This window comes from Lampetra fluviatilis, chromosome 15 (assembly GCF_964198595.1).
Source record: "Lampetra fluviatilis chromosome 15, kcLamFluv1.1, whole genome shotgun sequence".
NCBI classification, from domain to species: domain Eukaryota; kingdom Metazoa; phylum Chordata; class Hyperoartia; order Petromyzontiformes; family Petromyzontidae; genus Lampetra; species Lampetra fluviatilis.
The window spans coordinates 275,937-302,610 of NC_136289.1; the positions used below are offsets into that span (position 1 = coordinate 275,937).

The 26,674-nt window shown below is 48.2% G+C and overlaps 1 protein-coding gene across 1 annotated transcript in view; it reads left to right on the forward strand.

The window, feature by feature from the left end:
* Window positions 1–2,117: 2,117 nt before the first annotated feature.
* The window catches only part of LOC144936046 (aquaporin-3-like), a 32,512-nt gene continuing 7,955 nt past the window's right edge, over window positions 2,118–26,674 (forward strand). Inside the window, exons 1-4 of the mRNA XM_078862855.1 lie at window positions 2,118–2,210; window positions 23,211–23,324; window positions 23,780–23,906; window positions 24,983–25,120. Of these exons, the coding sequence (XP_078718981.1) occupies window positions 23,217–23,324; window positions 23,780–23,906; window positions 24,983–25,120 (373 nt within the window). The 5' untranslated portion in view covers window positions 2,118–2,210; window positions 23,211–23,216. The remainder of the gene's footprint in view (window positions 2,211–23,210; window positions 23,325–23,779; window positions 23,907–24,982; window positions 25,121–26,674) is intronic.

A 26,674-nucleotide genomic window follows, 5' to 3' on the forward strand; every position in this document is an offset into this window, starting at 1 on the left:
AAGTGAGTGCTTTGCTCTCCGTGCGTGTCTTAATAATTGGAGTTATTTTCTGAGTTGTGTATCTTCAGACACACCGTCGCAGTCGAATGGTGTTTGGGTGTGTCCTGTGAATAGGTTGGTTGTGTGTCTTTTCTAGATGAAATTTGCGTTGTTCCTGCAGCTTTGTTTTGTCTTTAGTGTGGCCAAATATTATTTTTATTCATCAAATGTTTTGCTTTGTTTGGAATTTTTAGTGGCCTTGTTGTTGGACTCCCGGACCGCGATTCCAGATCGTTTAGCTCCACGGTCGTACTCGCCACTCGTGGAAACAGAGGTGGAAACGGTCCGATTCTGGCAGTCGGGAGACATGAACGTTTACCGACACCTTCAGCCTGCTGCTAAGTGCCGAAAATGGGCCAAATTTTCGCCTACTTCAGCCTCACGGGACCAACCGGGCTTGCGGCTTAAGGCCAGTAATCAGCAAGGATTATATATGTAACAAACAAAAGTTGTTCCTGGGTAGTAAGTGTTATTTTCCAATTGCTTTTGCCTCAAAAGTACAGAAAGTGGCTATTATTTCCCACAAACTTTGCTTTTGTGACCAGGACAGTGATATTTTGAAATGTATCTATTTTCAATGAGAAAACGTGTGCATTTGTGTCATTCCTTCACGTATGGTCCTGGTCACAAAAGCAAAGTTTTCGGGGACTAATATCCATTTTCTATACTTTTGAGGCATAAGCAATTAGAAAATAACACTTACTACCCAGGGACAAAAATCGTGTTACATGGTGAATAATGTTCCCGCCATTGGCAAAAGGTTCAATGCGATTGGCCTGTGGTGGCAGTTAAGCACAAAGCAAAGCATGCAGCGGAAGCTATGGAATCGTACACACGGCTATTCCTGAATCAGGGGGAATCCTGTGGCCACAGAGCAGCCTCGGCACACATAGGCCAAAATGATGGATGCGGTGAGGGCTTCATCCGGCGGTGGAGATATCTATCATGAAGGCGATGAGGTGGCCATCAGCATCCACTGCTGTTTGAAAGTCACAGTTCAAATTCCCCTTGGCCCTGCCCCAGCTACTTATTGGCTGCAAGCATTTTGCTTGTTTGTGCGGCCACATTGCAATTGCTGGGAAATTAACTTTGAAGAGTTTCACAACAACTTCCATATGCAAATGGCATCTTCCTATAATCCACGTTTTACAGATGTAACAATATATAACGATTTTACATGTATATGCACTTGCTTGAATGCCTCAGTAACTCAAAGCACCTTGCATGCCAGCTCACATATTTGAAGGGCACTTCCAGTGGCGGCTGACCCTGCAAGTGGGCGTTAGTCTGCTAATCGGGGGCGATGATTGCTGCCCTGTGTAATCCCAGGAAAGTAATTTGCGGATACTTTTTCAAATGAGGAAAATATTTTTTTAGATTCAACTTAATTTGTGGACACATTTGCAAGACTCGTCACTGAGAGGCAGGGAAGTTAAAGCTTTTTTGACGATTGCCATTTAGCAAACTCTGTTTAAGACCAGAAGCACGAAAACTTCCTCACAATTCCGGAAAGTCGCTTGATGAAGCTGGTTCTAATCACCAGCGAAACGTCGTACTCAAATGATAAATGTTGTGGGTTTAATCTCCAATACACCGTTGTGCTGAAGTAGTTTCTAATTGGCACGTTTGTTTACTGACAAACCTTACTGATTGGCTGTGTCGGGTGGTGGCAGGTTAACGACACATTTATATTTACGCGATCTAACCCAAAAATCTGTATTATGAAGAGTTGAGTGTTGGATTGATTGCAATAGGCTTTCATTCAACACTGCACTGATACTTGGGCTGCGTTATCATCATTCGTAGCAATGAGCCCTCCTAATAAACTCTCGTCTCACTCCCACACAATTCGCTCCGTCTGAATGAACGTACACACACGTTTTTGATTTATACCGTTGAGCGCAGCTGACGTAACCTGCTGTCGAGTTACCAAAAACCCACATAAATTATTATATAAGCTCTGTGGGCGGACATGTAAATTAACCTATATTGTTAGCGAGCATCCAATGGGTGCGCGCTGCCTGGTGCTACTTATACCAACAGCAGCAGCAGCAAGTAGCAAGCAGCAGCAGTAGTAGTCGCATGCCCCTAACACAGCTATCGCCTTGGGAGCGTGCACCAAGAGGGAACAGAGGCCGCTGTTGTTTCAGTGCAACGCTTCAAAACCAAAGGTAACGCTGTTGTGCTGATTCTATCATTTTCATAAAATACAAACATTTAAATTGTTCACGAACAAAAATCACACGCTGCACCACAGAGGCACTCTACCCTCTGTATTATAATTGTAAGTTTTCTCGAATTATTCATAATTTGTTTTATCTGGAACACTTTACATCAGTTGTACCTTATATCAGAAAATGCAATATGTGGAACTACATTTTACTGATTTTCCTGGCAACTTCATTGAAATTTTTAAATCGATTTAACGAATATTGCTTCCAAATATAGCCTCAAAAAAAATATATATGCCTGATGGCAGTGGGGTGTCGCCAGCGTGGCCCGTTCCGCCCATCTCATCTCACGATCTCTGGTGAGCCGTTCTCTCTCTGTATGTGAAGGCACACGCAATGTTACCGTGCTGTGTGCATCGTTTCACAGCGTTATTCATTAATTATATGTATTGGGCTGGGTGCGATAGTCACCGTGTAAATTCACGCCATACGAGTTATGGATTTAACACGTTTGCCCGCGCGTTGTAACGTGTCAATATCTCATTTTTAGGCCTAAACGGGCTAAAAATGAGATATTCCTCCATCTCCAGGTGATTTCCCAGGTGAAAGTTTGTAATTAAGATTTAATTCTTACATGAGCCAGATGTAGTCCACACAAGTGCGTGGACGTTGCTGATGATGTTGGTCGATCCACTGCCGTGCGGAAAGACGGTGCGGACGCAACACGAGCACCCGCAATTGACATCTCATTTAGATGGGTGTTTTTTAGTTTTCATTGTTTTCAAGTCTTCACATGGAACATCCTTTGAGATGGAACATCTCATTTTGCCGGGCGGCGGTGGCTACGCACACCTCTAATCCAGCACGGTGGAAGCAGTGGCGAGGATTGGTGGATTGCATAAATGTTGTGAAACTCCCTTCCCCTGGGCGACGAGGAGGCGCCCTGCCTTGGCTCCCCATGAGAAGACGGTACTGCAAAAACGTGGACTCCACCTGTTCCATCCCTATGGGATAGAGTGTTTCTCCCTCGCATGCGTGGGTTTTCTACGGGTGTTCCGGTTTCCTCCTACATGGTAACACTCATTAATTGGCCGATAACACCGTGATATGTAGAGGACCGCAGAGCTTGAGCGATTATTGGTACCGTGGGCTCACCGCTCATCTGTGGCTTCTCTCGCGCCTCTGGGTCATCCTCTCTCTCTCTGCGAGTGAACGAACACTGCGGCTTGCGCATTACGAGTTGACATGATTATTATTGGCAAGGGTGTACAGGCTGTCAATTTACACACATCGCCAACACGTAACGATGCGTGTACAACATGTTAATTACACGGTCTGAATTAACAAAGTGACGATTGCACCCAGTCAAACACACAACAAACACACAACAAACACACATCAAACACACAGAAAACACACAACAAACACAAAACAAACACAACAAACGCACAACAGACACAACAAACACACAACAAACACAACAGACACATAACTAACGAAGTGGCGCACACCACCAGTTCGTACGGCATGTGCTCCAGAGAAGGCTGCTCTATGTACAGGGTATATGCCTCTGCATTTATAGTACATATTGTGCAATACACACGCAGTATACACACGCTACCATATACAGTCTATATATACTGTATTCGTTATACTGGTAGGAACCTCTGGTTACACCAGCCCACAGGGGGTTATTGTGTCCGTCCGTCCGTCGTGCAGGGAGGGGCTGGGTGGTGTTGGATATATGCCCCCCTTTTTAATTTTAAAAATTAATTTTTTTTAAGAATTATTCTGCCAACATAGATAATATCGTTTTTTTTAATATACACGGGGCAACGTGAGAACGGACACGCCCTCACACTCCCACAGAGGCCCCCACACACTAACACAGATGTGCGCACACCTCATTTCAAAGGAAAGAGGGCATGAAAGAAGGGTAATCAAGATCATAAAAAAAAAACTCCCCGAATTTCACACAAGAGGAACAAGGGAGGGGGGAATGGTAGCCGGGGGGGTTCTGGAAGAAACATCCGTTCGTAAAGGGAAAAAAAACCCTTTGATAAGTACAAAACCAGGCCACGAAATATATAATTATATTCTTAACAAAGGAACAACATTAACAAAAAAACACAAACGGGTTTTGAACCATGTTAGACAAACTAGTACAACTTAGCCATGAAGTAAGCAAACAGTATCCATCCTCACTACAATTGAAAATCAGACTACAGTCTGCACCAGAATCGCGACCCATCATTGTTAATTAAATACTGACATTATTTACCTTTATAGAATTTCTACACGGCCGGGCCGAAGCATCGAAGAACAATTATGGCATATATTTCGCTCCAAAACAAAATTCTTAGCCGGGATAGCAGATTAAATAATCACAAGAAGTCAAATAATAAGTACGGAATTAAAGTAGAAGAGGAAAGGCGGAGAAGGCTCTCAAAATTAACCAGAGACAACACCCCATGAGAAGCGAGCAACACGGCCGTCTTTGTCTTTCCGAGAGGATCTCCACACGCAGGCACAAAAGCGAGGAAATGCACCCATAAAGGGGGCAATGGCTCAAAGGAAATTAACACGTCTTCGAAGATAAATAAATAAAAGCATGCGCCGGGTGCTTCCACCGTGGAAACAACCGTCTTTGTCTTCCCACAACACAACCGTCTTCATCTTTCCGAGAGGATCTCCACACGCAGGCACAAAGCGAGGAAATGACACCAATAAAACTCCCGGGCAAGGGCTCAAAGGAAATTAACACACTCTGGGAAATAAATAAATAAGCGCATGTGCCGGGTGCTTCCACCGTGGAAACAACCGTCTTTGTCTTCCCACAACACGGATAGCAAAAATTGCACACGCAAGGAATAACATCTCCATGAGAGATCGGGTCACGATGAAACATCGGGAACACGGTTTCGGCATAACTGGGGCATAATGGAATAAGTCGCATTTCAACTTCCAAACCAAAACAACTTAAGCTGTGTGAGACAAAAGATATGATCCCCGAGCGAGGGCGGAAATAATTAAGCTCGCTTAACGCGTAGGTTGTCGCGACAAATATTATTCAGTAACAAAAACATGGATTCGAATATCTCTTTTATATATATAACTCGACGCGAATCATCGGTCTGGCTAATGTATAACTTCGTTGGCGCCGTCACGAGCCCCCCCCCCTTCCAGAACGACAACAGCTGTGTCTTCAGAGCTAATAAACACGGACAAACACGCAAGCGAAACACACGGACGAACACACACACACAGGAAGGTTTTATGACAGACTTTGAACAACTCGGGAAACGGAGGGCATTTTCTCAACATAAGCCGGGGAAAAATCCATTCAACTCACTTCGTCAGGGGCCTGGCCCCCCACCACACATCGCCAGGGCTTCAACTCCACCACAGATCGTCAAGAAGCTTTCGTCATCCAGCATGACGAGAATCGCGAGGTAGCGACGTGCTGCTACAAGCCGAGGTCTGCACCACCTAAGAAGAATTACTACACTGAGCCGCCGAGCTGCGAGTGAAACGGACGGAGATTCCAGCTATCACTCTCGAGCCAACAACTTCAACCCAACGTCAATACCAGCAACGAGCGAAAGCATCGTTCATCGCCAGAGCGACAACCAACGAGAACCGACTCGTCATCCAGCAGTGGAGAGAAAGAGCGCGCCACCGCGCCGTCAGCTACGAGAGCGCGCCACCGCGCCGTCAGCTACGAGAGCGCGCCACCGCGCCGTCAGCTACGAGAGCGCGCCACCGCGCCGTCAGCTACGAGAGCGCGCCACCGCGCCGTCAGCTACGAGAGCGCGCCACCGCGCCGTCAGCTACGAGAGCGCGCCACCGCGCCGTCAGCTACGAGAGCGCGCCACCGCGCCGTCAGCTACGAGAGCGCGCCACCGCGCCGTCAGCTACGAGAGCGCGCCACCGCGCCGTCAGCTACGAGAGCGCGCCACCGCGCCGTCAGCTACGAGAGCGCGCCACCGCGCCGTCAGCTACGAGAGCGCGCCACCGCGCCGTCAGCTACCGAGAGCGCGACACCGCGCCGTCAGCTACCGAGGGCCGCCAAGCGCCGCCAAGCGCCGCCGCTCACCTCATCGCGGAGAAAGTGTCAGCTGCAACTCGCACAGACAACACAGAGGTCGTATCGCTTCCCACATATAGACTCAAGGAAACACAGAGGAAATCTTGTCAAACCAGTTTCCTTTGTCATAGAGCCTCGCCGAAGAATTAATTAAAACAGAGCCAGATTAGCTCTCCCGCAACACGCCCTCACCCACCATTGACTCCAACATTCCGTTAAAAGAATATTATACTTACCGATGAATCTATTGACATATACTTTCGCCTCGGGGATACAATAAGTGCTTTTATTAACGCAAAACGAAATGTGTCATGCTTGTTTTCAAACTCGGCCAGTCGCCGATGGTGATCGATACAAAAACGAACTAATGAGATGCCTGGTGGAGAGGTAGAGGTTACGATTGCATAATAATTTTTGGTCATTCAGTTCGTTAAATGCACAATATCGAAAATGCATAAGAGTTTGAGTTATTCAATTTAGTAAATGCATAAGTGTTCATTCATTCATTTTAGTCAATGCTTAATCTCGTAATTGCATAAGAATTGTAGTTATCCATATTAGTCGAATGCACAATATCGAAAATGCATAAGAGTTTGGAGTTATTCAATTTAGTAAATGCATAAGTGTTTATTCATTCATTTTAGTCAATGCTTAATCTCGTAATTGCATAAGAATTTTAGTTATCCATATTAATCGAATGCTTGATATCGCAAATGCATAAGTGTTTGGTTATTCATGAATTATTGACGCATGTTTGACCTGCATGATAGAATGTCACATGCTTGTTAGAATAAAATTGCTTAACACCAACTGTTCGAGTGCTTCTTTCCAAGTCCATGCAAAACCATCATATTTTTGATAACTGTATCCTGTGATGAGATATGAAAATGGAGACCTAAATATCATAACACACGCTAGGATAATCGGTAAACGTTTAATCATTGATCATCGTGTTATCCTGATTGACATAACTCTGGATAAACGAAGCTGAGCCTAATTACCACAACTGCTCACATTAACATCAGCGCAAGCATCCGCATAACTTACTACGATTATCTCAGCGATTATCATAATTTATGCATACGATTACTCACACCGTCATAATTTATGCATATCATTACACGCATTATCATAATTTATGCATGTTAATACACACATTAACATAATTAATGCGATTTGCGCATTTTTCGGAAAATTATTAATTTTTATTATTTTCATCAAAATTTCATAACTCCGACATATACAACATAATGGGTGGCTCGTCCGGGATCTCTCACAGACAGTGTTTTGCATGGATGAAGGAATGAATCACTTCGTGTTAACCAGAATATCGTGACCAAACATTGCATTGTGATTGTAAACGGGCGTAAAACAAAAAAAAACGCCCTCTAAGGTTAAAACCCAGAATAGCAGGTTGAAACAGAGAGTGGAATTAAGATAATATCGTATCAAACCGATTGCATCCTGTGATAAATGGTGTTAGAGGTACACACTCTGAATCGGAAAATTACAGAATAGCTCGAGTCAAACTGACTACACTCTGTGAGATAATTGTTTTATAAGTAATCTGAAAAGGAATGTCAGGGCAGCTGACGCCACACGAGAAATGTTAAGGCTAAGATAAATTCTCGAGTCCACGAAAACGGAATCCGACTCACAAGGTCCTAAGACTGGCACCCAAATGAGTGACCCCAATAACGGGGATCAGCCCTCCCGAGGGACGATGGACTCACTAGAGGAAGATTATCGGGAAATTGTGCTGCAACGCACAGGCCGGACTGCCACAGAGCAGGATAGGCATAGAGACGTATGGGAAGGGAGCTGTATCGACGACATTAAGATACACCGGGCAATACTTCAGAAGGATTTGATAAAATGTGCCAAAAGTGAACATGATGTGAAAATTGCGGAAATAGCAAGATTAGACTCGTATCTCCTCCGACAAACAGACCGAGAAAGAGCCTGGAATGAGGAAAGATATGAAAGGGAAAAAAATCAAAGACGGAGCGTGCAAAATGAGGTAGAACACCTCCAAGCCCTCCTGGATGAGCAGGCACACTACCTAGAGACATTGGCAAAAACCACAAATGTTGACACACAGCACACAAGCGGGATCACCAGCCTGTCGCACTCCGACCCACGGGGGTGCAATCCTGGGACAGATCACACAAAATGTATGGGTATCGATCAAAATATCCGTCACAAAGAATACCCCTCACAATTCGAGAGAAGGGAGGGAGAGACACAGACAAAACAAATTGAGACTGAGGACCCCGAAGCTGGAAGGAAAGGAAAAATAAATAAAAAATTGGCAGGATATGCAGTACAAATAAAAACAGAAAAAAAGGAACACGAGCAACACAAAGACAGGGATCACTCACCACAAAGACGCACACTGCGCAAATATGACCAACCGGGTAGTGCAGACAGCTCGCCAGAAACACACGCGACGCGCACACACGACCGACGTAGAACCACCAACAGGGATCACTCGCGAGAGGGACGCGCACAACGCAAGCATGACCAACCGGGTAGTACAGACAGCTCGCCAGAAACACACGCGACGCGCACACACGACCGACGTAGAACCAACCACAGAGATCACTCACCACAAAGACGCACACTGCGCAAAAATGACCAACCGGGTAGTGCAGACAGCTCGCCAGAAACACACGCGACGCGCACACATGACCGACGTAGAACCACCAACAGGGATCACTCGCGAGAGGGACGCGCACAACGCAAGCATGACCAACCGGGTAGTACAGACAGCTCGCCAGAAACACACGCGACGCGCACACACGACCGACGTAGAACCACCAACAGGGATCACTCGCGAGAGGGACGCGCACAACGCAAGCATGACCAACCAGATAGTGCAGACAGCTCACCAGAGAGACACATGCCACGCAAAACCCACAAAAAAAAACCGACCCGCACCACAGATGACAGCTACAGTGATTACGACAGTCACGACGCACGACACCAACATAAATCAAATACCAGGCTAGGACATCGGAAAATAAGCGCCTCGCCGAACAGACACCACACCCATGGTGAACGGCGTGAAGGCCGAGCTCAAAAACGCTCACCCCACAGGCATGAATCAAGAAGACCACGCACGCCAACACAGAGACACGGGTCACGAGACCAACATAAGAAACACAGAAACAAGCCAAGAGACAGACACGACTCGTCAGATAAAGCGAAACCACGACACAGACAAAGGAAACGCGATAGCAGTGATAGCAGAGACGACTCGAGTGAGCACTCCTCGGAAACCGACGCCACCGATGATGACCAACACTCTTTCAACAGTAAAACCCTCAAGCTAATGGACAAAGCGCTCGTGAGAATTCCCTATTTTGATCCACAGAACAAGAATCGAGATATACACATTCACATCGCTATTGTAAGACAGGAGGCTAAGATCCGGGGTCTGGGTAAGTCAGAGGAGAAAGCATGCTTATTGTCAAGAAGCTTACATGAACATGCCAGGCCATGGGTAGCCTCCTTGCCACACAGAGTCAAGAACGATTTCAAACAATTAAGCCAGGCAGTAATTAAAAGATTTGGGGAATATTCCACTCTATCTGAAGGGTTGAACGCGGCAAAACTAATGACACAACGTGCAGACGAAGACCCACGAGATTATCTCCTCCGACTCAAGAGAGCATATTACGCAGGCGATGTAGACAACGCCCAGGAAGAAGGGAAAATATTAAAAGTGATGTTCTTCCAATCACTGAGGCCAGAAATCATGAGAATAGTAGGAATGATGTTAGACCCCGAAACGGCCTCCCTACGCCAGATAGAAAGCAAGGCCCACACGGCCTGGGTGAACGGCCGGAGGACAACCAACATAGTCAAAACACATATCGTCACCAAGGATGAAAAACGCCTCGACCTAGAAGGAAGCGAACCCCCTGAAAACAACTGCAGCATCAAACGGGACGAACATGGGAAACACCAGGAGAGGGCGCCAAACCAACAAGGACCAACACCCACCGGCCAACCACTGAACAATGGATCTAGGGACGAGGCAAGAGTAAGCTGGCACCCGCGACAACCACCATCAGGGAATGCCGACATAAGCGGATCCTGGAACAACCACGGGGGGTGGAGAGCGAACGATGGACCGCCCACACCCCGGGGAGGCCGACGCCCACCAAACCAATTACCATACCGCCTCCCACTGCCGTCTCCACTAGCCATAGAGCATAGACCACCACCAACCAACTGGAATCGATATGCTCACCACATCCGGATGGAAAGGGAACCCCTAGAGAATAAGAAGACTCCCATGCAAACAGCAAAGGCAAGGACATCAACAGAACACACACAGGAAGAGGACGCATTCAACGCAAATATAGCCCAAGTGAATATCAGAAGCTCAAGAAACCCCGAAGCAGTCACTGAGGTGATACCCGAGGGTAGAGGCCACCATCTGGGAGAACTAATTCCTGTAGGACCGGGCGGACGAGTCCACCTGGAAGTAAGACTGCAAGACACTCTGACCAGCCAGGGCCTGTGTGATACCGGAGCAGAAATATCAATGATTTCCGATCACCTATTTGGTGAACTCCAGACTGCCCTCCATCGGAAAAATGAAGCACTACAGATGATGCCAAGTAAACTGACCTACTCAGGATGCGAAGGGACCCACATGCGACCTTTGGGCAAAGTCATGATGAAGCTCACGTTCAACGGGATAAACATGAACCATCCACTATATGTCGTACAATACCCAGGAAAAGAGCTGATTATCGGGATCGAACTACTGAATCGGCTAAAACCCATTGTGAACCTTGGGTCCCGACAAATCTGGGCACAATCAATACCGGAATGGCATAGAGATCCAGAGGACGAAGAAGAAGAACGAAGCCCCACGAAAACCCAAGTGCTAGCACAAGAACCCAACGACCTACCACCGACAATCAAAGACAAAAACAGAATTCCGGCTGAAATACGTACCACTCAACTGATAACCAACGAACGGGGAAAGAACCTTGAGGAAGCCAACCTACGGTCGGTTTTTCCAAAGGACCATCACTCCAGAGAGTACAGACAGCCCACTAGTGGCCATACGGGTGAACAGGAAACAAAGGGAGAGCCCAAGGGCAAGAGCTCATTCCCTTCGAGTGAAGCAACGGTGATCCAACCACCACTAACGCAAGGAAAACACCAAACTGAGCCGCCCGAAACCATGAAGGCCCTGGATCCAAACCAAGAGAAAAGAGTCCTCACAATAGAAGAACAAATAGAACAACAAATTGAAGCAGCAGACGCCCTAGAGAACGACACTCAACGAGACGAGCTACGACAACTGCTCCAAAGATACAACTCCCTGTTCTCCGAAGACTCCTATGATTGTGGCAAAACCGACCTACATGTGGTATCCATTCCCACACTGGAGGGAGCACCAGCGGTATACGTGAAACAATACAAGATTCCACTGGCCGCCTATGAATCGATCCAAGAAACCCTGGAGAACCTACTCAAAAAGAACATAATCCGGGAATGCAACTCGACCTACAACTCACCCATTTGGCCAGTACTAAAACCCACGGGAAAATGGAGACTCACCATCGACTACCGGCAACTCAATAAAACAGTTCCCCTATCTCGATGGCCAATGGCAGAAATCGACCACGGTCTCAACCAAATAAAAGGCGCAAAGGTACTCACCACAATGGACCTAGCAAATGGCTTCTGGACCATGCCAGTAAAAGAAACAGATCAATACAAGTTGGCCTTCACCTTCGATGGAATACAGTATACTTGGAATCGCTGCCCGTTCGGATACTCGAACTCACCTGCAGACTTCAACATATTCCTACACAAGGCGATGGGCGACGCAAAAGAGCGAGGCACCATCGTCTACGTCGACGACATACTAGTCAAGGACTCCTCATGGCAAGAACATCTCAAGAGCCTCCAACATACCCTTGAACAATTAAAAGAAGCAGGAGCAAAGATCTCGATACAAAAAGGGCAGTGGGCACGGAAAAGGGTGGACTATCTTGGATTTCAGATTGGCACTGAGGGATTGCTACCCCAAACCAACAGAATTGAAGCCCTCCTCGCACTCAAGTCACCCAACACAGTCACGACCCTCCGGAGTTTCTTGGGAATCTGCAACTACCTCCGACAGTTCGTGGACGACTATGCAGGGATCACTCGACCCTTAGTCAAACTACTACAAAAGGACGAGCCATGGGAGTGGGGACCAGAACAGGAAGCTGCAGAAAAAGAATTGAAACAACAGATCACAAGAGCATCCTGCCTAGCCTATCCCGAGAAAGGAAAGGAATACTACCTCGAGACTGCCTACTCAGACCACAGTATCAGCTCAGTACTGTACCAGAGACCAGAGGCAGAGAAACAAATTATTGCCTATGCCAGTAAAGCACTCCGGGGAGTAGAGACAAAGTTCTCCGAATGTGAGAAGGCAATATTCGGAAACATCTGGGCTATACAACATTTTCGGAACTTGTTGAATGGGGAAAAGATCATCTTGGAAACAAATCATGAATCCTTGGCGTATCTCAACAGCAAGAAGATTCGGGAGGGGCGTGTGACCAGCAGCCGAATAGCCAATTGGGCACTGACCCTCCAAGGTTTACCAGTCACAGTAAAATACGCGAAAAATAAGAAAAGCCCAGTAGCCCAAGGACTTGCCGATCTACATGATTGCACCCTAGAGACAGTAGGAGCACATGACGTAGGGATACCTCCCGAGGACAGCCAGCACCTCCCCTTTGATAAAGAAACATGTGCCAACATACCAAGGGTGTACATCGATGGATGTGCCAAAATGAAAGAAAACAAACTCCACGCGGGAGCAGGAATCATGTGGGAATCCGGACCACTCACAGGTATCCAAGAGGGGTTCCAGCTGGGACCGAAGTCAAACCAGTATGCAGAACTGGCTGGGGTACACATTGCCCTCCAAATGGCAGCCGATAACAAGATACAGACCATGGTGGTGTGCACCGATTCTGACTACGTACAATACAGCTTCCTAAACCACCTACCCATATGGAGGAGAAATGGCATGAAGAACCATAGGAATAGACCGATCCACCATCGGGAACTGTTCGAGTCCATAGACACTATGATCCAGCAGAACGACATGAAGATATTTTGGAGGAAAGTAAAAGGGCACTCCAAGATACCAGGACAGGAGAAGGCGGGGAACGACAGAGCAGACGCCCTAGCAAAACTAGGAAGCCTGGAAGGCACCCCATGGAAGCTAGAAGACCAACCCAAACCTAACAGACTAGAAGAGGCGACGAACTCGGACTCTGTCGTTATAGGGTTGGTCACAAGAAGCGGAAAGAACTCAGCAGAAACCGGGACCAGAGCTCACTTGAGCAATACACAACCTCCAGAAGACCTGATCAGGATGCAACAAGAGGACGAAACCATAAAGACACTAGCCGACCATATCCAGGATCCGACAGGAAAACCAATCACGAAAGACAACCTGGACAACAACAAGGAACTCGAGACCATGCATAACCAAGTCAGAAGATTTTCAATGCGGAAAGGGCTACTGGTATACACAAACGAAAAAGACGGAAACACCAGATGGGTAGTTCCTTCGCAATATCGGGACACAATGCTACAACACGCCCACGATGAACCATGTAGCGGACATCGGTGCGAGATGAACACAGGACAGATGTTGCGACAGGTGGCCTACTGGGCCCGAATGGGTGAAGACGTACACAAGCATGTGTCCAACTGCCTCGTGTGTTGCAAATACCAGCCAACGAACTCACAACACCGAGCACCCCTACAGAAAAGGGGAACAGACTTCCCTTGGTCTAACCTACAGATTGACTGGATAGGACCTGTCAACAGATCCACCAAAGGAAACAAATACATGCTGACTGTAACCTGTGCCTTTTCCAAGTGGGTGGAGTGCTTACCAGCCCCCAACAACACCGCGGAGACGACAGCTACCCTACTGGTCAACCAGATATTCAGTAGATGGGGCCTACCGTCAACCATCGATTCCGACAAAGGAAGCCACTTCACTGCCGATGTAATTGCAGAAGTGTGGAAGACATTGGGAGTAAAAAGACAACTACATGTCGCATACCACCCACAATCCTCAGGACAGGTGGAAAGAGCCAACAGGACCATTGTGAGCCTCCTAAAAAAAATATGTGTCCACTACCGGACGCGACTGGGACACAAAACTACCCCTAGTATTGATGGCCATTAGAGCCACCCCCAACCGGGCGACAGGCAGGACACCCTTCGAGATCATGACCGGAAGACAGATGACCCTTCCAGTACACCTGCTATACGTTCCAGCGGAGGACGAGGCCACGACGGCAATAACACCGACGGAATACCTAACCGGATTGAACAGCCACCTACAGAACACGTTCGCGATGGTCAGAGACAAATTGCAAGCCGAGGCTCAAGGGAGCAAAGCATACTACGACCAAAAAGCTAGCCATGCAGAATATCAGCTAGGAGATCAGGTGTTGTACCTCAATTACGAGAAAAGAAAACAAAAATGCAGGAAATTCCTCCCTTCCTGGACAGGACCATATGAGATTGTTGACAAAATATCCCCAGTCGTGTACCAATTGAAAATTACAAAGACAGGGAGGGAGCAGCAATACAAGTGGGTACACATCAACCAAATCAAGTTGTACCCTGTGCAGATGGAACCAGGGAAGTAAATGTAACGATACAAAAAGGGGGGGGGGAAGAAACTAAGGAGTGGGGATATCACATTAAAACAACGTATAAATGTTTTCCAGGAAATGGCAGCCCTCCTACTCACGCTCCTGCTAACGTGCATCACCAAGCTCGAAGGCAGCCAAGACCTACTCAAGCCAGGACCAGAATCCGGGGTGATGCTGAGAGATTCTCCCGGTTTCCTAGTAACTGAAACGAAAACAGTAACCCAACAAGTCTATGTTACATTAGACCCTGCCATGGCAGTAGAGAGACATTTCGGGAAGTTACCATCCTCGGCCACCGCAGAAACCCGAGTTTGGTACCATGGCTTCCTAAAATACAGCGAACTGAATATCAGAATGATCCTGGAGCAATTACAGAGAACCATGATACTTCCCCCCGCCACGTTCAACACCACACGGACCAAGAGATCGATCGGCCTGGGAGTGGCCTTCGGAGTCCTGTCCGGCTTTAGCTCCTTAATCACATTAGGAGTATCTATATCCAACGCCGTGAAAATTGGACACCTCACGCAAGGCATCGAAAACCTACAACTCGATATGCTGCAAATCCGCCGACAAATCCGTCACCAAGAAAAAAACTTAATCGAAATGGGTTCCACCCTTAGAGACACCATAGTTCTGGTCAACCTACACTCAGCCATGTTGAACTTAACCATCCAAGAACTGGGGCGTACACTCCGAGACCTATATGACGACGAAAATCTTCGACAACCAATCCAATGGGTAATCCAAGACTTGTTGCGTAGCATCAGCGGAAGCATCAGTGATCTAATCCAAGGTCAAATTCCCTCGTATCTGGTAACTCCAACGCTGATACAAAACGTGCTACAAACAGCCTCCCTAGAAAGAATCAGTCCAACACAAGTACAAATTGCATTTAACATGGGTACAGCCACACCTATATATGTGAACCCCCAAACCAGACAACTGGCGTTCCTGTTAAACTTACCACTAGTCAAACCCGAACAGGTATACCGATTACGAACAGTATTAAACGTGGGTACATGGAGAAATGACATTTACTCCAAAATGGAGACACCCTCCGTAATAGCCTACCAAGAAGAAAGCCCCCTTAAATACCTAGTACCCGACCTAACCATGTGCCAAATAATGAAAGACGTCCATTGGCTCTGTCCAGGCAAACCCTTCCTAATCAATACAGCTGAAATAATGTGCGGCCTGGCGACCCAAAGCCTCAGAGAGACCTGCAAGTTCAAACTAAGTAAACCTAAAGAAAGAACCGAAACAGTGGCCATGATAGCTGATGCCCAGTGGCTAGTCAGCACGCCTCTGGATACAGCAACCATTTCCACCGATCGACATTCCGTTACCATGAAAGTTCCGATACCAAGCCCTGTCATGCTAGTCACGGTACCAAAAGGAACATTCGTACACATAGGGGATAAAGTACTATATAATCTGGACAAAGGCCTACATCAAGCAGATGTAGAAACAGTAAACATATTCAGGAGCCACAAGTTTGAAATAAGCAACGCCCTGTCGAACCTATTAAACAGTAAAGAATTCCACACCGTGAGACTAGCCATCAGCGATTCAGAAATTAACGTAACTGACCTCACCTGGGCAACCGATGAATCCGGACACCAGCGGAATCAACAGATGGGACTGGGAATCACCGGAGCAACTGGAATGATCATACTAGCCATGGCTATCCTAACCCTAGCATACCACGTATCCAAGATGAATGCCAAGCTTAAAAGACTAGTCGCAGGCACAAAGCACATACCGTTCGAGCCCAGGAACAAAGGAGGAATCAAGGCCTAAAAACGAGGAAAAGGGGGGAGCATGTCAACTGACAGAAGCCACAGTAACCGCAAACCCATACGAAACATAACCAGTAGAATGTACCTTTTTTTTTCTTTACTCTTCTTTGTTTATTTCAAATGTAACCAGATTAAGATTGTAATACGTGCACGCGCGTTGTAAGAAATAACCGCCGAGAGTAAGGGCGGCTGATGGGATGCATGACATAAAAAGGGGGCATTACTTTGTTTGAAAATTCGCCAGTGGCCAAATCGACCCCTGATAATTTTCAAAAGGGCGGACTGTTGGATATATGCCCCCCTTTTTAATTTTAAAAATTAATTTTTTTTAAGAATTATTCTGCCAACATAGATAATATCGTTTTTTTTAATATACACGGGGCAACGTGAGAACGGACACGCCCTCACACTCCCACAGAGGCCCCCACACACTAACACAGATGTGCGCACACCTCATTTCAAAGGAAAGAGGGCATGAAAGAAGGGTAATCAAGATCATAAAAAAAAAACTCCCCGAATTTCACACAAGAGGAACAAGGGAGGGGGGAATGGTAGCCGGGGGGGTTCTGGAAGAAACATCCGTTCGTAAAGGGAAAAAAAACCCTTTGATAAGTACAAAACCAGGCCACGAAATATATAATTATATTCTTAACAAAGGAACAACATTAACAAAAAAACACAAACGGGTTTTGAACCATGTTAGACAAACTAGTACAACTTAGCCATGAAGTAAGCAAACAGTATCCATCCTCACTACAATTGAAAATCAGACTACAGTCTGCACCAGAATCGCGACCCATCATTGTTAATTAAATACTGACATTATTTACCTTTATAGAATTTCTACACGGCCGGGCCGAAGCATCGAAGAACAATTATGGCATATATTTCGCTCCAAAACAAAATTCTTAGCCGGGATAGCAGATTAAATAATCACAAGAAGTCAAATAATAAGTACGGAATTAAAGTAGAAGAGGAAAGGCGGAGAAGGCTCTCAAAATTAACCAGAGACAACACCCCATGAGAAGCGAGCAACACGGCCGTCTTTGTCTTTCCGAGAGGATCTCCACACGCAGGCACAAAAGCGAGGAAATGCACCCATAAAGGGGGCAATGGCTCAAAGGAAATTAACACGTCTTCGAAGATAAATAAATAAAAGCATGCGCCGGGTGCTTCCACCGTGGAAACAACCGTCTTTGTCTTCCCACAACACAACCGTCTTCATCTTTCCGAGAGGATCTCCACACGCAGGCACAAAGCGAGGAAATGACACCAATAAAACTCCCGGGCAAGGGCTCAAAGGAAATTAACACACTCTGGGAAATAAATAAATAAGCGCATGTGCCGGGTGCTTCCACCGTGGAAACAACCGTCTTTGTCTTCCCACAACACGGATAGCAAAAATTGCACACGCAAGGAATAACATCTCCATGAGAGATCGGGTCACGATGAAACATCGGGAACACGGTTTCGGCATAACTGGGGCATAATGGAATAAGTCGCATTTCAACTTCCAAACCAAAACAACTTAAGCTGTGTGAGACAAAAGATATGATCCCCGAGCGAGGGCGGAAATAATTAAGCTCGCTTAACGCGTAGGTTGTCGCGACAAATATTATTCAGTAACAAAAACATGGATTCGAATATCTCTTTTATATATATAACTCGACGCGAATCATCGGTCTGGCTAATGTATAACTTCGTTGGCGCCGTCACGAGCCCCCCCCCCCTTCCAGAACGACAACAGCTGTGTCTTCAGAGCTAATAAACACGGACAAACACGCAAGCGAAACACACGGACGAACACACACACACAGGAAGGTTTTATGACAGACTTTGAACAACTCGGGAAACGGAGGGCATTTTCTCAACATAAGCCGGGGAAAAATCCATTCAACTCACTTCGTCAGGGGCCTGGCCCCCCACCACACATCGCCAGGGCTTCAACTCCACCACAGATCGTCAAGAAGCTTTCGTCATCCAGCATGACGAGAATCGCGAGGTAGCGACGTGCTGCTACAAGCCGAGGTCTGCACCACCTAAGAAGAATTACTACACTGAGCCGCCGAGCTGCGAGTGAAACGGACGGAGATTCCAGCTATCACTCTCGAGCCAACAACTTCAACCCAACGTCAATACCAGCAACGAGCGAAAGCATCGTTCATCGCCAGAGCGACAACCAACGAGAACCGACTCGTCATCCAGCAGTGGAGAGAAAGAGCGCGCCACCGCGCCGTCAGCTACGAGAGCGCGCCACCGCGCCGTCAGCTACGAGAGCGCGCCACCGCGCCGTCAGCTACGAGAGCGCGCCACCGCGCCGTCAGCTACGAGAGCGCGCCACCGCGCCGTCAGCTACGAGAGCGCGCCACCGCGCCGTCAGCTACGAGAGCGCGCCACCGCGCCGTCAGCTACGAGAGCGCGCCACCGCGCCGTCAGCTACGAGAGCGCGCCACCGCGCCGTCAGCTACGAGAGCGCGCCACCGCGCCGTCAGCTACGAGAGCGCGCCACCGCGCCGTCAGCTACGAGAGCGCGCCACCGCGCCGTCAGCTACGAGAGCGCGCCACCGCGCCGTCAGCTACCGAGAGCGCGACACCGCGCCGTCAGCTACCGAGGGCCGCCAAGCGCCGCCAAGCGCCGCCGCTCACCTCATCGCGGAGAAAGTGTCAGCTGCAACTCGCACAGACAACACAGAGGTCGTATCGCTTCCCACATATAGACTCAAGGAAACACAGAGGAAATCTTGTCAAACCAGTTTCCTTTGTCATAGAGCCTCGCCGAAGAATTAATTAAAACAGAGCCAGATTAGCTCTCCCGCAACACGCCCTCACCCACCATTGACTCCAACATTCCGTTAAAAGAATATTATACTTACCGATGAATCTATTGACATATACTTTCGCCTCGGGGATACAATAAGTGCTTTTATTAACGCAAAACGAAATGTGTCATGCTTGTTTTCAAACTCGGCCAGTCGCCGATGGTGATCGATACAAAAACGAACTAATGAGATGCCTGGTGGAGAGGTAGAGGTTACGATTGCATAATAATTTTTGGTCATTCAGTTCGTTAAATGCACAATATCGAAAATGCATAAGAGTTTGAGTTATTCAATTTAGTAAATGCATAAGTGTTCATTCATTCATTTTAGTCAATGCTTAATCTCGTAATTGCATAAGAATTGTAGTTATCCATATTAGTCGAATGCACAATATCGAAAATGCATAAGAGTTTGGAGTTATTCAATTTAGTAAATGCATAAGTGTTTATTCATTCATTTTAGTCAATGCTTAATCTCGTAATTGCATAAGAATTTTAGTTATCCATATTAATCGAATGCTTGATATCGCAAATGCATAAGTGTTTGGTTATTCATGAATTATTGACGCATGTTTGACCTGCATGATAGAATGTCACATGCTTGTTAGAATAAAATTGCTTAACACCAACTGTTCGAGTGCTTCTTTCCAAGTCCATGCAAAACCATCATATTTTTGATAACTGTATCCTGTGATGAGATATGAAAATGGAGACCTAAATATCATAACACACGCTAGGATAATCGGTAAACGTTTAATCATTGATCATCGTGTTATCCTGATTGACATAACTCTGGATAAACGAAGCTGAGCCTAATTACCACAACTGCTCACATTAACATCAGCGCAAGCATCCGCATAACTTACTACGATTATCTCAGCGATTATCATAATTTATGCATACGATTACTCACACCGTCATAATTTATGCATATCATTACACGCATTATCATAATTTATGCATGTTAATACACACATTAACATAATTAATGCGATTTGCGCATTTTTCGGAAAATTATTAATTTTTATTATTTTCATCAAAATTTCATAACTCCGACATATACAACAGTGGGGAGGGGAGGGTGGGGAGGGGCTGGGTGGGGAGGGGCTGGGTGGGGAGGGGAGGGTGGGGAGGGGCTGGGTGGGGAGGGTGGGGAGGGGCTGGTCACCGCGTGGTGCCCTTATAAAACTCAACGTTTAACCTACTCACGCAGGCTTGTGCCCGCCCTCACAGTCGGGCATATTTGCGGAATACACCACGCCGACGTTGACCCTGGCCATGGACCGAGCAACCCATCGTTCCTACCAGCTCCCTCCGCAGGAATGTGTTACTACAATATACATCGTCAGTGTGCCGTATGAATTGCATATAATGTACACGTATTGATACACGCCGGGCGCTGGCGGTGGTGAGCGCTGCTCTTAGACCCACCAGAGTGGTGAGCGCTGCTCTTAGACCCACCAGGGTGGTGAGGGCTGCTCTTAGACCCACCAGGGTGGTGAGCCCTGCTCTTAGACCCACCAGGGTGGTGAGGGCTGCTCTTAGACCCACCAGAGTGGTGAGCGCTGCTCTTAGACCCACCAGGGTGGTGAGGGCTGCTCTTAGACCCACCAGAGTGGTGAGCGCTGCTCTTAGACCCACCAGGGTGGTGAGGGCTGCTCTTAGACCCACCAGGGTGGTGAGCCCTGCTCTTAGACCCACCAGGGTGGTGAGGGCTGCTCTTAGACCCACCAGAGTGGTGAGCGCTGCTCTTAGACCCACCAGGGTGGTGAGGGCTGCTCTTAGACCCACCAGGGTGGTGAGCCCTGCTCTTAGACCCACCAAGGTGGTGAGCCCTGCTCTTAGACCCACCAAGGTGGTGAGCCCTGCTCTTAGACCCCCCAGGGTGGTGAGGGCTGCTCTTAGACCCACCAGGGTGGTGAGCCCTGCTCTTAGACCCACCAGGGTGGTGAGCGCTGCTCTTAGACCCACCAGGGTGGTGAGCCCTGCTCTTAGACCCACCAGGGTAGTGAGCCCTGCTCTTAGACCCACCAGGGTGGTGAGGGCTGCTCTTAGACCCACCAGAGTGGTGAGCGCTGCTCTTAGACCCACCAGGGTGGTGAGGGCTGCTCTTAGACCCACCAGGGTAGTGAGCGCTGCTCTTAGACCCACCAGAGTGGTGAGCGCTGCTCTTAGACCCACCAGGGTGGTGAGGGCTGCTCTTAGACCCACCAGGGTAGTGAGCCCTGCTCTTAGACCCACCAGAGTGGTGAGGGCTGCTCTTAGACCCACCAGGGTGGTGAGCCCTGCTCTTAGACCCACCAGGGTGGTGAGGGCTGCTCTTAGACCCACCAGGGTGGTGAGCCCTGCTCTTAGACCCACCAAGGTGGTGAGGGCTGCTCTTAGACCCACCAGGGTGGTGAGCCCTGCTCTTAGACCCACCAGGGTGGTGAGGGCTGCTCTTAGACCCACCAGGGTGGTGAGCCCTGCTCTTAGACCCACCAGGGTGGTGAGGGCTGCTCTTAGACCCACCAGGGTGGTGAGCCCTGCTCTTAGACCCACCAGGGTGGTGAGCGCTGCTCTTAGACCCACCAGGGTGGTGAGCCCTGCTCTTAGACCCACCAGGGTAGTGAGCCCTGCTCTTAGACCCACCAGGGTGGTGAGGGCTGCTCTTAGACCCAACAGAGTGGTGAGCGCTGCTCTTAGACCCACCAGGGTGGTGAGGGCTGCTCTTAGACCCACCAGGGTAGTGAGCGCTGCTCTTAGACCCACCAGAGTGGTGAGCGCTGCTCTTAGACCCACCAGGGTGGTGAGGGCTGCTCTTAGACCCACCAGAGTGGTGAGGGCTGCTCTTAGACCCACCAGAGTGGTGAGGGCTGCTCTTAGACCCACCAGGGTGGTGAGCCCTGCTCTTAGACCCACCAGGGTGGTGAGGGCTGCTCTTAGACCCACCAGGGTGGTGAGCCCTGCTCTTAGACCCACCAGGGTGGTGAGCGCTGCTCTTAGACCCACCAGAGTGGTGAGGGCTGCTCTTAGACCCACCAGGGTGGTGAGGGCTGCTCTTAGACCCACAGGGTGGTGAGCGCTGCTCTTAGACCAGGGTGGTGAGCCCTGCTCTTAGACCCACCAGGGTGGTGAGCGCTGCTCTTAGACCCACCAGGGTGGTGAGCGCTGCTCTTAGACCCACCAGGGTGGTGAGCGCTGCTCTTAGACCCACCAGAGTGGTGAGCGCTGCTCTTAGACCCACCAGGGTGGTGAGCGCTGCTCTTAGACCCACCAGGGTGGTGAGCGCTGCTCTTAGACCCACCAGAGTGGTGAGCGCTGCTCTTAGACCCACCAGGGTGGCGAGCCCTGCTCTTAGACCCACCAGGGTGGTGAGCGCTGCTCTTAGACCCACCAGGGTGGTGAGCGCTGCTCTTAGACCCACCAGGGTGGTGAGCGCTGCTCTTAGACCAGGGTGGTGAGCCCTGCTCTTAGACCCACCAGGGTGGTGAGGGCTGCTCTTAGACCCACCAGGGTGGTGAGCCCTGCTCTTAATATTTAAAATGTATAATGCGCATTCCATCCTCGGATCCCAATCCCATTGCCCTGTGCTGCGTGCAGGAGACGATGCCGGTGCAAGAGGGGCGAATGAAGAGGCTGCAGCGGAGGCTGTTCATCCGAAATAGGCTGGTCTGCGAGGCGATGGCAGAGTTTGTGGGGACGTACATTCTGGTTGTAAGTGACTTGCGAGGAGTTCAAGACCTGTCATCAATAAGAATCATGTTCGATCATCAAATCTCCGACCCAAGTTGTAATTTATGCTTAGTTGTGAGTGGAGCGCCGTGTAAGAAACGATATCAGATCAACGTATTCGACTCCCCACATGGGTGCCTTTCTGTGTGGATCCTTATGTTCTCCCCCTGTTCTACAAGGGGTTTCCTCCAGGTTCTCCACTTTAATCGTATAGCTAAGACAACTCACATTGTAACTGGTATTGGCCAAACATCCCACTGCAATACATTACTTGCAAATGACTCAATTGGGATTACACACCACATAAAACAGGGTATTGAAACTCGATGAGGCTTTCCTGGGCAAACAAGTTGTATCGTAATGAATCGTTTGGATGTTTGCTCGTGCTTTTCTGACGCCAACTCGCCGCTCCTTCTCCGCCTTCGCTGCTCGGGCAGTTGTTTGGGTGTGGCTCGGTGGCGCAGGTTGAATTGAGTGGAGGACTCAAGGGGCAGTTCCTCACGATCAACCTCGCCTTTGGATTTGCGGTCACCATGGGACTCCACGCCGCTGCAGGCGTTTCAGGTACGCGCTCGATGCGCAAGAGCTAACTGCGCCGCATGCCACTTGACACCCCCACGTCATTTCAATCGCACGCCACACGAAACCCGTCCTCCGCTTCTCCGTCATGACAAGTGTAACTACAGAATTGGACGTCTGCTCGAGTGTCGCCGGGTGAATGCGAAACGTGTGTTAATGAGAGAGAGGCAGGGGGCTGTGGCACCCGTGCCTCACAGCATGACGGGCCTGGGTTCCAATGCGACTCGAGTCCCCTTCTGGTGTGGAGTTTGTTCATCCCTGTTCTGCACGGGATGCCTCCGTTACCTAAACAAACGAAAAACGCACTCAATGTAACTGGTGTTGGCCAAACTTCCAGTGCTGAATAATTACCTGGGAATAACTCAATTGCACAGAGAAACATCGCCTCTAAATGCACATACTTTGTCGGGCGGTGCTGGTTATGCACGTGGCCTGCGAATTCGGCGCTGCCAAGGCAGCGATGGTTTGTGAATCAAGCACAAATGTTGTGAAACTACCTTCACGTGGGCGTCGAGGAGGAGCTATACCCTGGCTTGCCAGGAGAATGCAGTACACGTAGAGCAAAGGTGTGGACTCCACTCGTTCCGTCTGTATGGGATAGGGCGTTTCCCCCCTCGCACGCGTGGGTGTTGTACGGATGTTCTGGTTTCCTCCCACACGTAAACACGCATAAGTTGATAAATAGAGGACCGCAGAGCTTGGGCAGTTGTTGGTGCTGGATCACCGCTTGGCTGCCTTGCCGCTTGTCTGTTGTCCCTCGCGCCTCTGACTCACTCTCTCCGCGAGATTGAGCGACTCGTGTGCGGCGACGGGTCACAGTTGAAAGTATTACTACTTGGCAGGGCCCTTTTGAAAGAGTCTTGAGAATCGGTGAGGCTCTGCTGGGTGAATATCGGACGGAATTTTAACTGTCTTCTTTAGCACTTCACTCGCACAGCGCTTGGGTTTTTACGACACCGTTGGCCAAACAAGTGATTGTGACAATAGTGAAGTCCACTGTTAAGCCAGACGTTGAAAGACTCGCCGTGTTCTCCCCCCCCTGCCCCCGTGTGCATTGCCAGGTGGACACCTGAACCCAGCCGTTACATTTGCGTTTGCCGTTCTGGGTCGCTTCGAATGGCACAAGTTACCTCTCTACATGCTGGCTCAGCTCCTCGGAGCTTTCATGGGCGCAGGCACCGTGTTCGGACTGTATTATGGTGAGATTACACCGCATTTCTTTACTTGCGTGGCAGGGTGGCAGCGCCTCACAATCCTGCGATAAAATAACACTGGTCTACAATGTTTTAGACGTCGTCTGCTTCAGAGATTAAATGTGCTGTTTATTATGGATTTTGATGTGCTGAATTCAAATATGATCATTAAAGCAACGGATTGGCTACTGTTCCAAAGATATTTAAGTGTTTTACATTTTATGTCTATGTATATTGTTGCAATATCCTGGTGACATCACTCGCCATGCTCGTCGCTCACTGCTCCGCAGTTCGGTGAGAAACAAATCTAGATGAGAGTGCAAACAATTTATTTTTAGTGACATATTGCAACCAAGGCTTTAGTATGTCTTGAGGTTTTCCAACAACTTCCTATAGTTGTCTGCCTTTTTGTTTCCGAGAAAATTTGTTGCCACTGAGTGGAAGGCTTTCCATGCCATCTTTTCCCTAACATCACCTGCCAGGAGATTCCACTGCTGCAGCCTGGAGCCCAACAGCTCTGCCTTACTCTTGGGTAGTTCCAAATCCCTGACAAGGTCTTTCAGTTGACCTTGTGTTATGAGGTGTGTAATTCTAGATTTGAAGCTTTCGTGACTGCAAGGATTCATACTCTCAGGTTTTTTCGGTAAAGTCACGTAGGTAAAAAATACAATGAAAAGTTAATAAAAGTAATAATGGAAATAAAATAAAATAATAAATCACGACGTTTCGGAGGCAACACAAGTCTCCGTCATCAGGTGGGACCGTCACAGCTAAAATTACTGCATCAAGTGAGGAAAATTCCAAAAGACCAGCCCTTAAATACAAGTTAAGGGGGGAGTGGCTAATCTGAATGTGGTAACCAGGGAATGAAACGTGGGGGTGGTGGGCGGGGCTACAAGAGAAATTGGTCAACGTCGTGTGCAAGAAAACGGAGCTACAAGAGAAATTGGTCAACGTCGTCATGTGCAAGAAAACAATCAGTGTACCTCAACCTAAACCGATGTTGGTTGAGAATCCAAATACAAAAAAGCAGTACTGTTAAATGCTGGGGATGTCAACACTCGGTAAAGTAGAAAGTACCTGTCAAATAAGATGGTACAGATATGTGTAGTTAAATATTTTTTACATTGTTAATAACATCTTTCCAATGATTACTCAGTTTGTACCCATCATCACGGTTGAAGTTATGTCTATGTGTGTATATCTGAATGGCTTCGTGTACAAACCTTTGATGGTAGCCAGAGGGTTTGCAGAGCACCTTGGTCTCAGAAAAAACAATATCATGAAGGCCCACAGCGTTGTAGCAATGATCGGCAACGGCGGAAGACTCAATTTTGCCGTGTTTCAGATCTGACTTGTGCTCGCGGACACGATCAGAGACATGACGTTTTGTTTCACCAATGTAACAATCACCACAGCTGCAACTCAGTTTATAGACTCCAGGGTATTGCAAGTCAGGGATGACATCCTTCACAGATGGAATTAGATCACGGATTTTATGTACTGTACTGAATCGGACTTGGATCTTATGTTTGTTTAGAATTTTGGAGATCTTTTTGG